This window comes from Mauremys reevesii, linkage group 10, assembly GCF_016161935.1.
Source record: "Mauremys reevesii isolate NIE-2019 linkage group 10, ASM1616193v1, whole genome shotgun sequence".
NCBI lineage: Eukaryota > Metazoa > Chordata > Testudines > Geoemydidae > Mauremys > Mauremys reevesii.
The window spans coordinates 76,183,019-76,195,170 of NC_052632.1; the positions used below are offsets into that span (position 1 = coordinate 76,183,019).

Sequence of the window (12,152 nt, forward strand, 5' to 3'; positions counted from 1 at the left end):
TCGCGTTTTATTGATCTAGATTTTACTCCAGAAGTCGCTTTACTTTGCAACACAATGGGACTTTCCCTCTGTGTTTTAGATCCTGGCTGCCTTGCCTTATGACTGGAGAGGGACCCACCTTCTCATCTACTCCTGCCTGCGAGTGATTTTCATTCCCCTCTTTATAATGTGCGTGTACCCCAGTGGGAAACCCACCTTCAGCCACCCTGCTTGGCCTTGCATCTTCTCCCTCCTCATGGGGATCACCAATGGGTACTTCGGCAGCGTACCCATGATCCTAGCTGCTGGCAAAGTGAGCCCGGAGCAGCGGGAACTGGCAGGTAGGAGGAATAACGTGTTGACACATGCCAGCCACTCACGGGAGCCGTTTAGGGAGGCAGGGACAGTGCTGGCTGGACCTACAACATCACAAGTTCCATTTGTGTTTCCCACGGTTAGAAGGGGACCAGGCCACACACCCTTGTCACTGCTCCCGCCTTCGGGCCCATCTGCACTACAGGTGCTGCTGAGTTCTAAGCTGGGTTAACACATGGCCACACACCCCATGGCTAGCAGGTGGCTCCTAACCAGATAGTGCGCAGTGGTTTGCCATTGCTCTTGACCCTGTAGCATGGTTGGCACCTGCGTTTCATGCTGTGTGGCTGGGCCCTGCTACTATAACCGAATTAGTAAGTCCCCCAACTTCCCACGTGTGTGCATCAGAGGGGATTTCCCATGCTGCTTCAGCTGCATTGCCCCAAGTGCACCTGGAAGCAGCAGCTGAGGCAGCGTGGGAGATTGCCCAGATGTACCCAGAATGCATTGCTGCAGACATTGCTGTGGGATGTGGTAGGTGTGGGCAGCTAGTGTGCATGGTCCCATCCCGGTTACATGTTACACAGCTCTCTGTAGTGTGGAGAGACCCTTACTGCAGCAGGGAGAGACCAGTTGTGCCTGGGTGGGGAGAGAGGAAGAGGTTGGATCACTCCCAAATATTAAACGGGTGCGGGTGGGAAGCAAGCCTCGATGGGCGGTCGAGTCCCTCTCCTGTTCCTTGTTATCCCTGCAAGAGCCCCCAGGCTCAGAGGGCTGCAGGCCAGAGAGCGCTGCCTCTGCACGAAGCCATACAAAGCCTGGCTATGCACCGACGTGCCAGCTGCCCTGCGTGTTGTTCTGCAAGCAGCACTGGCACCGAGCGCGACTTACCCAGTGGCGCCAGCCCAGTATGAGAGTCATTCCCCAGAAGCCCGGTTTCTGAGAGCACCTATGCTTGGGGCTCTCTCTCGGGCTGAACTGAGTCCAGCAGAGGGGCAGGAGGTCAATGCAGGGGTGAGGATCCTGCTGTCCCTTTGGGGAGGGTGGCACCATTTTGGCCCCCGTAGAGTTCCCCTCCTGGTGGCTGCCTCCTGCCCATGCTGATCCAATTCCTGCTCTGAGGGTCCATTGTGGAGCCAGAGCGCTGCGCCCCTATCCACTGCAGGGCACAAACCAGTGACCGGATGCACCCTTGCTCTCCCTTGGCCTGATAGCATCGCCACTGGTGCTAGCGCTGGATTGCTCTGGGGGGGTATGTTACAGATCAGAGCTAGAGCGGGGAAACTCGGTCTCAAATCCGGCGGGGCCCAGGAGCATGAGTGGAGACACCTCCGGGTATGAGGGTCTAGAGTCTGAGCCGTCAGCGCGTGTCTGGCAGATGAGGGTTCACCTCCCGGCTTCTCTTCCCCGTTCCCCTTCTCCTGCAGGTAACACCATGACTGTGTCCTATATGACCGGATTGACACTGGGCTCCGCCGTGGCCTACTTTGCCTATAGCCTCACCAGTACGTCTCACAGTACCTGTTTCCACACTGAAACCTACAACAGCTCTTTCACAGCGGGGTACTGAGCGGGCGATGCGGCTGGGGCTGCCGAAGCTCTGTGCCGGGACGGGGTGCAGGAGAAGGGGGCAGGTGGGTTGGGCTGGGGAGGCAAGGGGAATGGGAATGATCTGTCCTGTATTTATTACTCAGTTCCCACCCTAGCCCAAATCTGATCCCGGAAATATTAATCCCCCTTCCAGGCCCCTGGCCTGATGGACTGAAAGGGTGGAGCCGATCCTCAGGCCCGCAAGCTGGCTACAGGCAGGGCCAAGAGGTGTTTGCAGTGAGTCGTCACTGGCTTCAGCAATGGCACAGAAGTTTGGGGATGACAGTGGGTGTCCCCCTGAAATGGCCACCCCCGACTTAGCCTCCTCTCTGCTTGCTCTTGCTCAGTGCTCTGAAGCTGGCCTCATCTCCCTCCCCCCCTCGCCCCGCCTCCACCCCTGCCAGGTCCTCGCGGGCACTGGATTAGTGGAGCAGAACTTTACAGACACTGGATACCCCTTAGGCCAGGGGATACAGTGGGTCTAGCGCATGCCTGGTGTAACGCCACTGAAGTCCAGGGTATTAAACCAGGGATAAACTTGGCCCAGGGATTTCCCAGCCAGCTATGGGTCTAGGCTGGGGTATTATCCCCTATCTCAGGTGGCAAATTAAAAACAAATGTGAGGGGGCGGGTGAATTGTGGTGAATCTCTGCATTAGGAAGTCCAGTTGATATGTGCCACCGCTATGGAACCGTTTCTCTTGACTAGAGGGGCTCCCGCTCCTTGGGGAACAGAGCAGTGGGGACTGCCCATCCGCTGCACCCCTTGCCTTAGCATTTCACCCCGCAGGGTAGAGCGGGGAGGAGACTCCTGGGGTGTAGTTTCCTGATTTTGTACAAGGGTGTGGGGTGTCCCCACCCACCCTGACCCAGAGAGCGTGTGTGCACAAAGGACAGGGTGCTGAGACTAGTGGGAATGTGATGGCGTTTGTGTCAGACGTTTGTGGTGGTCTTTGGCTCTGAGATAAAATTAACCCCTTGGCTACACCACCTCTGCATATCCCACCACCAGCCTACCGTCCAGCCTCTTGGTCTTCAGACCCGCACGCAGCCGCTTTGCAGTACACGTCACTGCCCGGCAGCATCCTGCTGCGTCACGGCTATCACAGCTCCCCAGCACGCTCCTGACACGTGGCAGGTGTAAACCCAAGACTGAGTGTGCGTGCCAAGGAGATGCAAAGAGATGAAGGGAAAGTGGGGAGACATTGCAAGGGGAGGGGCGGAAGAAAGCAGGAGAGAGAGAGAGCCTGACGGAGGGCAGGAGGAGAGGAAAAGACCTGCGGTGACAGAAAGATGCTGCGTTAGAATGAGACACTGTATTGTAATCACTGGCCAAACCACCGCTGGCCTCGATGGGGTAGGAGTGGGGAAGGAGTTATCAATAGCAGGCACCACAACTGATCTGCCCGGTGTTTGTTACCGTGGCCCTGGGAGTGTAACGCTGTAGGGGGTGTGCCCCTTCCCAAGAGAATGGGTCCTGTGAGCTGAATGGAACCTAGGAGCAGCTGCTCTGCTGTCCTCAGCGATTTGTCTACGCTAGCAGGGCTCGTACAGTTTGCAAGTGGTGTTGTCTACACTAGATGGGCGACAAGCAGGCAAAAACCCCAGTGTCATCTCCACGCTGCAGCTTCCACCACTGCCATCACTTCTGGGCAGGGATTGATGGTTATGCAGTTTGCTAGTGCAGACTGAGCCTTCTCGAACGTTCAGTTCTTCCTTTTCCAGCCTCCCCAGTGTGGTGATGTACTAGGAATTCCTGCCCTTGGAGACACGGTTGCTCCATCAGTCACCCACCCTGAAAGACCCAAGGGATTAGCTCTCCCATTCCCCTCTTCAGTCCACCCCCAGAGCAGGGCACGTGCTCAGTGACCATTCCACTCTGGTCCCCAGGACAGTGTCAGGAGTTAAGGAGGGTGGGGTGGGAAATAGAACAGTCACTGGAGACTAGGCTGGAGTAGCTTCTTCAGCTCAGCTAGCACAGAGCTCATGTGAGGACCACATGCCCAAGTCCCACCATTGACACTTCCCCATAAAAGAACATCCCAGTAACTAGAACTGCCCTAGAGAGAGGCCCAGAGATTGTGCCACAATCAAGGCTTGCTTCAGTCCTGCATAAGCCATTAAGGTGACTTGAAATGGGGGTAGGTTTTTTTTCCCTTGTAAATTGCAGCTCCACGTTGCATACTCTTGCAAGTCTCCTGGTCATTGGTGTTTTCCATAAAGCCCCAGCTCCTGGAGTTAGGAACCTCAGCTTTAATTCAAACAATATACGTTTCCAGCTCTCCTGGTTCTAGAGACAAGCCTGAAAACCTGAACCCCAAAATCCCTGAAGGCAAATAAAAAGAACCCAAATCTTATTATATTTATAAAAATCTCATGATTTGTAAACATTTCTCATGAGTTTCAAGAGCCGGATCCATGAGTTTTAAACGCTATGGGGTGTTGCAGATGTGCCCTGTCTCCTCTTTCAATGACATATCACTGAGTCCAGGGGGAGCATAGTGTGTGCCACTGATTTCGTTTATCTGCGTGATGATCATGTATTGCACAGCGCCGCAACGTACAGGCATGACTGTCAAGTAGAGACACACTGGCCAGTTCTATGATCTTTGGACTAGATTGTAAAGTACATGATGATAAATACTGAGACAAGCTGCTTGTGCCATACATTTTATATGTGCACGTAGCTCATTTTGTAATATTTTAACTATATTTTAGAGGCTGTCATATACTTTTTTTGGGGGGTTGGGGGGTAATACAGAGCAGGTGTCTAAGCTATTTATGGGGAAATCGATAGATTTTTCTTCAGGGGAATCAAACCAAGCACAGGTGTATCTGCTTGCATCTGGGTCATCCTGCCAGTTGACTAGAAATACCTGATCAGTTGTCACCGGCAGTGAAACTAACCATTAAACAAAGTCATCGAGTCATGGTGCTGAGCTTTGGCCATCCCCTATAGTTACAGTGCAAGGGTGGTCACAGGCTGCATTTGCATCTGTCTATGCTGCAGTTAGACATACTCTGCGGCTGGCCCCTGCCAGCCAACTCGGGCTCACGGGCTTGAGCTACGGGGCTGGTTAATTGCAGTGTAGACGTTCCGGCGCAGGCTGCACCCCAAGCTCTGGGACCCTCCGACTTTGTAGGTCCATAGAGACTGGGCTCCAGACCAAACATGGATGTCTACTTTCCAGTTAAACAGCCCCACAGCCCGAGCCCTGCGAGCCCAAATTGCTTGGCATGGAGCAGCTGCAGGATTGTAGTTGCAGTGTAGACATACCCTAAGTGGCCAGGGCCTGCCGTCTCAAAGCCATGTGACTTTAGTCATGGCACAAAGCCTTCTCCTTTGCAGCACAATGCTCCATGCACCACTTCAGCTAATGGTTCCTTGCCATCCTTCCCTGGCCTCTTTCCTGCTTTCTGTGCAGAGTCACAGAGTGTCAGGCCAGAAGGGATTATCAGCATATTCTTGGACAGCCGACCTGCTGCATAGCACAGGGCAGAGAATTTCTCCTGCAGCGGAGAGGCCTAGTCCTCCCTTCTGCGTAACCTAGCAACACCTGTCTGCCAGCATCATGTGCTCACACACAATCTAGCACTAGATTGAAAACACGTCCTCAGCGCTGAGTTGGCTGATGGGCAGAAAATGAGCCGTGTCGACCCCTCCTAATGCAGTGATGGCGCTGCCTACCAGCCAACTGCTCAATGCCTTGTTGGGGTGAGCTGGCAGGGGGCATGGTCAGGAGCCAGGCTTCCTTATAGCTAGTGGCAGCCAGGGACTTTAGGCCAACGGTCCCTGAGCCAATGATTGAGGAGGAATGGTTTTTAAAAACAGCACTAGTGGCAAAACAGCCCCAGACTGGGCTTGTCTTGTTTCAAGAGTTATGCTCTGAAGAGCTGCTTGAGCCGCCAGTGGATTGAGGGGGCCTAGCTTGTCTTCAGAAAGCCTCCCACCCCAAACCACTTTCCCACATGCTGAGGGAACTTGGCTCTGGAGCCAGACTTCACAGCTGGGCCTGGAGTGGTTGCCACATAAGGTCACTTCTTATGCTAGCCCCGGAAAACGATACAGAAAATGCCGAGCTGTCAAGTGTACCTCCCCAAAGAGCTCGGGACTTGTGTGTCAGCCATTCCAGACTCATTTGCTCTCCTATGTGCTGGGAAGGAAATCAGTATATTTTAAAGAAATAATAAAATATTTGGCAGCGCTAGTTCAGCTAGTGTAAATTGTCTCGAGGCAGAGACACGGGAAGTGATGCGGCCAAAAAGTACGTGGCTTTGTAGGGAATACGAGCACATGGCCCCATTGCCCGCCAACACCCGCCTCTCCGCTGGGCCTGGGCGGTCTGTTCTGTGGGCGGGAGAGGGGCGTGAATGTTGGCTCAGGGCAGCCTGCGCGCTAGAGCAGGGCAGACAAGCTGAGCAGAGGGACAGGGCACCAAACACACACTCCCGGTGGCCCGGCTTTGTTGCAGGGACAGCTGGTGAATCAGAGGCGCTGAGCGTTGGAGTCAGGCTAAGTAAGTAGGGAAAGGAATTTGCCGGGGCTGGTTTTAAACCCTGTTCTTCCCAGGAAGGGGCTGCTGGAGAGGCAGAGCAGTCTAGCCATCAGAGGCTGGTCAGCTCAGAGGCCTTCCCAGCTCTGCCACTGGTCCCCTGGGCAAGTCCCTTCACGTTGCTCACGGCCTCAGTTTCCTCAGCTGTGAAATGGAACTGCTGATAGTACGTTCAATGTGGATGGGGTGAGTCATTCACAGAAGTATTTGTAAAGCACATTGAGGGCATCAGCTGGATGCTGCTGGGAGGGCACAGAGCATGATTACCACAGCTTCCAAAGCCAGGGCTGACCAGCCCTGAGCTAGAACAGGGCTAGGCCTAGTCGGCCAGGGCCAGGGCCGTTTGGAGCCATTTCTGGGAGATCAACTCAAGTGGGCCGGCACGGGGATGTGCCCCTCTGTTCTCAGATCTCTCACTTCCTGTGCAGATGGCTGAGGAAGGGCAGGAGAGGAGGCAACACTGCCCCACCCTTGGCACTGCCCCCATCATCTGGCCTGTGCTGATACCTGCTGCTGGGGTTCCATGTTGATAGCACGTCAGCAAGAGCGGTGGCCTCCAGCGGCCACAGCTCCCCCAGACTCTTGCATCGGCCAAAGCAAGCTCAGTGAGGGCCGCGTCCTGCTGGCTGCTGCATGGGAACACGTGATGGGACCAGTGTTTGTGAGGGGGTTCAGGTTCATGTGGGTGCTTTTGTCAGTGATGAAGCCCTCACCGCCAGATATTATTCAGGATCAGGGGAGGATGGGGACCCTAACTACTTAATTCTGCCCCGTCCATCCCACCCCTCCTGATTAGGGACAGTTACATGTGCTACCTAACCCTTTCAGAAAGTGCCTCGCTCCTTCCAGTGTGTCCTTGTCCCATGCGGCGGGACCAGGTTTATATCAATGGCGAGAGCAATTTACTAGTGTTGCAAATCCATGACCACTGCAAGACATCTCGGGTGCTGGTCCTGGCCAATCTGCCCTTCACAGCAACAGCAGGGAGAGGAGCCAGATCTCCCATCTGCCAAGCCACTGGAGTCAAAGACGATGCTCCATCAGTCGGGAGCAATAGCGGGGGCTGTGACACCAAGGCTATAGGTTAATTAGAGGGGTGGCCAACCTGTGGCTCCGGAGCTGCATGTGGCTGTTCAGAAGTTACTATGCGGCTCCTTGTACAGGCACCGACTCCGGGGCTGAAGCTACAGGCGCCAACTTTCCAATGTGCTGTGGGGTGGGGAGCGCTCACGGCTCAACCCCTGGCTCTGCCCCAGGCCCTGCCCCCACTCCACCCTTCCCGCCCCCTCCCCTAAGCCTGCTGTGCCCTCATGCCCGCCCCAGAGCCTCCTGCTCTCCCTGATACAGCTGATCAGGAGGTGTGGGGAGGGAGGTGGAGGCACTGATCGGTGGGGCTGCCGGTGGGCAGGAGGCACTGGACGTGGGGGGAAGCTGATGGGGAGGCGGGCAGCGGATGTATTACTGTGACTCTTTGGCAATATACATTGGTAAATTCTGGCGCCTTCTCAGGCTCATGCTGGCCACCCTTGATTTAAGAGCTCAGGGGCACAGGCTGAGATGATTGTGAACGTTGGTGAGAGAGGGCGGTTAGTACTGGCCAGTCATCACTCAGTGCTTAGCAGGAATGGGTGCAGAAATATGGCCACACGCTCACCCTTTCCCTTTGCATACTTCCGTTTGCTCTTCTTCTGGTGCACAATTGTGTGGAAGGTCCAATGGGGAGGAGCCCAATCGGCTGGGTTCATGTACACTGAGCAGGGAACCTGCAAGCTCTGACTTGGCTTGAACAGCAGGGGTAGTTGCTAAGCATAGGTTCAACTGTGGTGTATAGGACCCTAAGGGCTGCACCCCCCACCATACACAGAGGCCACAGTTATAGCAGGGTTAATGCCCATCATGGGGCTGTTTTGCAATGCAGCGAAGCCCATGCCACATTTTAACTGTGATTGCTGCCAAGAGTGTTACTTTAAGACCTAGACAGAGGAAGGTTTTGCCAAACCCCAGGACCAGTGCTGTGTAAGCTTGAGTGCCAGCTACTGGCCTCTGAGCTGGTAACTTCCATGGTACAGATCTGCTGCCAGCCAGCCCACGCGGCACAACTCCAAGCCATGCCGACGCCCAAAGCTGGTTGCCCCTCTGTGCTTTCCCAGCTGCCTTTCCCCCCCTACCTGGGATTTCATCAGGGCGTGACCACAGCACGCACGAGCGACAGCACAGTGTGGCTGAGGCCTATGGCACAACCAAGAAGAACGCTAGTTATGGGCCTGGTCTGGGCTTTGATGGGTGGCAGGAGGTGACACACGTGTGGCTGCGGAGCTGTACCAACAGGCTGCCGCACAGCCTAACCTGCCATGGCAACATGGGCTGCTGTTCTGGGTGCCAGGGTGGATGAGGCCAAACTGATGGTGCCACCACACGCTACCCCTGGCCACGAACATAGCTAGCCCACAGTTTTGAACACGTGCTTGGCCAGGCCGAGAGTACTAGAGCCTTATTTGCACAGAGCAGGTTCAAACCTGTGTCAAACTACTTGCACCCCCCCACACCCACCCACACACACACACACACATATTTGGAGCCCAATGGCTTGCTGGTTTCCCTTGCCTCTGCCTGGGGCAAGGCCATGCCCGATGAGCACACGCAGCCAGCCTCAGCTCTTTTCTTCACGCCACATGTCGGGACACACACGGCTTGTTGCACATGCATCCGGGCAGGCGTTGGTCCCGCCTACACTGCAGGCACTGGCACAGCAGTGGAGTGCTTACAGCACCAGCAATGTCAGTGGGTCACGCACTCACACTGGTCAGTGCTGGGGCATTACAGCCTGCGAGCCGGGGTCTAACCTGAGCTGAGTGGGTAGGAGCTAATCGGGCCATTTCCCCTCGCCACCTGCTGCTATTTTCTCACACCGATGCACTAGTGTAAATTAGTCACTTGGTCCTGCAGCTTGTCCAGCAGCCATTGCTGGTGAGTATTTGACATGGGTGTGTGTGTCTCTTGGGTCATTCTGATTGGCCAACCCAGGGAGACAAGATTGTTTGTGGTGTCCCGCCCCGTCCCCGGGTGCGAATGACTTGGGTTCAAATCCTCACATTTCCCATTCAAAAAGCCACTGCCTTTGGGTAGCCTCCAACAGTTGATTTCAAGTGGCTGGCCACACAAATGTGCCTGCCAGCAAACTCCTTGGCTAGCGTGGCATGGAAAGCAGCTGGCAAACACGGCCTGAGCATGGGCACAGCAAATGCCAGTTCTGTTTTGTTCTTTATTTATTGGGGTGACTGGTCACGGCTGGAGCGATTTGCTCAGCGCTTGGCCCATCGATGGAAGGGAACTAAACTGTGTTAGAACCTGTCTGGGGCGATTCACTAGCACAGAGTTTGCAACTCAGCAAACATCGTATGGGCCGGCTGAGCAGGGCTCAGGCAAGGCCATTTTGTAGCCTGTACCAGCTTATCAAAGCCAAATCACGTGTGTTTGACCAGCAAGGTTTACAGGCGCAATATGACTGTTTAGTGGCACGTGCAGCCGCCCATCGCTGCTTGTCCAGTGTGTGTGTGTATCCATAAACTTAGGGCTACATTAACTGCAAGCCACACTTTGAGGTTGGCACCTTTCACTGTGTTCTGTTCTGCCCCTGAAAATACCCCCTGGGCCAAGCTAGACAGGCAATTAAGGGGCTACTCACGACGTAGCAGGATGGAAGCAGCAGCATGTCTCAGCCCAGCTGCTGTCAGGTTCCCTTGAACACACAGGGTGGTTTGTGAGGGAGCCTGGCTCACTCTGAAGCTGGCACCCCCTTGGCGTGTGGGTGTGTGTGTGCCGGCGTCCTTACCCCAGAGTGCTGCTGAAACATCTTTGTTTGCATCCACAGGGCAGTAGAGCCACGGGCTGCAGGCCGGGCTAAGCTAAAGACTCTAATGTGCATCTCTCAGGAGGGGTTTCAGGCCTCGTCCAGTCTCTGTGTCGCTGTCTTAGGTGTCACTTTGCTGTTGTGTGTTTGCTGATGAATAAACTCTGTTTTTTTGTAAAAGGCACCAGAGAGAAGGCCCCGGGTCGCTTCCTTTCTCTGCTGGGGGAGGTCTGGCCAGAGGGGACAGTCAGCAGCCAACCAGCCACCTGTAAAATGGGGATAATAGCACTGCCCTACCTCACGGGGCTGGGGCTGGGAGTCACTGGCACAGACCGCAAGCGTTTCTGCTGCCTGGCCCTGCGTGCAGTGCCCTAACCCAGGCTTTTAAAGCCCGGTTTAGGAATACATTTTATTCAGCCTTAGATCACAAAGTAAAACCATAACTCCCCCCTTCCCCCCCCTGCACTGTTAGACAATGAAACCTGTGAGCCTTTGGTCCCCCAAAGAACAGGAGCATTGGATTGTGGGGTCAGGCCCATCAGTGGGGCAAAGGGAGCAGGCCTTGTCACAGCTTGGGACAAAACAGCCTCACCCAGCCAATGTAATGTCAGGCAAAGGCCCCTGGAGGCCTTTCCAAACACTCTGCACAGGGGGCAGGAGCTGAGCAGACCCCGCCCTTCCTCCCTGCAGCGTATTCCTGTCAAGGGAGAGGTGGGCTCTGGGCAGAAGCCTCCTGCTGCTTTGCTACATCATAGCTGGGGCCAGCCAGACCTTGCCCCTTGGAGAGCTGTTAGCAGCTTGCTAGGAGCCTAAATATGCCTCCAAGCCAGCCTTCTATGGCTAGTGCCACCACAAATGCAGAGCATTCCCCTTGGGCTGAGCTCAGCCTCGAGAGAGGCAGGAAATTGCTTTCCTTTGGCGTTCACCAATAATAAAAGCCATCCATGACGCAGCAGCAGCCCTGTCCTGCCTTTACAGATGTGTGCCTCAGGGATGCCACAGATTGTGCTGGCCCATTGAGTCCATAGGATGCTGGAAGCTGGGGAAAGGGGCATCCGCTGCCTTTAGGAAGTCACCATCTGAAAACTAGCACCTCAGCCGGCATTCAGTGCCAGTGCCACGGGGCAGCTGCACAACCGCCGCACAACCAGGCCCGGGCAGGAGGTGAATGGTTATTAGGCCATCCCCTGTCAAAGCCAAGTGCCAAGACACACCCAAGCACTAAATCAAGCCTCCTTCCACACTGCCTAGGTTTGAAGGGGGGAGGTGGGGTTGTGGCGTGAAGAAAATGGGACCCTTGACCTCACTCTCCTGAGTTCTAACTCAGCTCCTTTGTATAAGCCTGACCGTGTTGGCTAAGAGAAAAATACAACAGTGTGAATTTAAACTGGTTTAGTTAGACCTGCCGGAACCCCATTTCACTCTAAGAGCAGTCTAGCATGGCTGAGTTTACACCTTGTCCACATTTAGCTAAAATAAACCAGATTAGGAGTGTCCACACACGGGCTTTGCACCAGTGTAATTAAATCCATTTAATGGTACAATTTTCTCATTGGCTCAAAGCTCAGGCTGCTCACGTGTGGGAAGGCGGCCAGGCAGGGAATAAGATGCAGCATAGTGCACCGTAGAACCACAGATGCTCTATTGCCTTCGCTAGTGGCTGCAGTCCAAAGTCAAAGTCAGTGGGCACTGTGGGTGCATGGCCGTCCTGAAAGTCAGGTGTCTAGCATCAGCCATTCTACATCCAAGGCAGCCCTAAGTAGAGGCCCTTTTTAAGTTGTCGCCGGCAGGACCTCGGAGGCCAGTGATGGATTTGTTTGGAAGCTTACCTGACCCAAGAGAAAAACCTAGTGCTGTGAGACAAGG

General features: G+C 54.7%; 1 protein-coding gene across 2 annotated transcripts in view; it reads left to right on the forward strand.

Annotated features, from left to right (window-relative positions):
• The window catches only part of SLC29A4 (solute carrier family 29 member 4), a 30,845-nt gene extending 20,303 nt beyond the window's left edge, over positions 1–10,542 (forward strand). Inside the window, exons 10-12 of one of the 2 annotated variants that reach the window (XM_039492887.1) lie at positions 80–320; positions 1,722–1,799; positions 10,308–10,542. In XM_039492887.1, the coding sequence (XP_039348821.1) occupies positions 80–320; positions 1,722–1,799; positions 10,308–10,315 (327 nt within the window). In that variant the 3' untranslated portion in view covers positions 10,316–10,542. Of the gene's footprint in view, positions 1–79; positions 321–1,721; positions 4,950–10,307 lie in introns of those variants that run through there. The other variant, XM_039492886.1, reaches the window with a different exon arrangement.
• Positions 10,543–12,152: the final 1,610 nt, after the last annotated feature.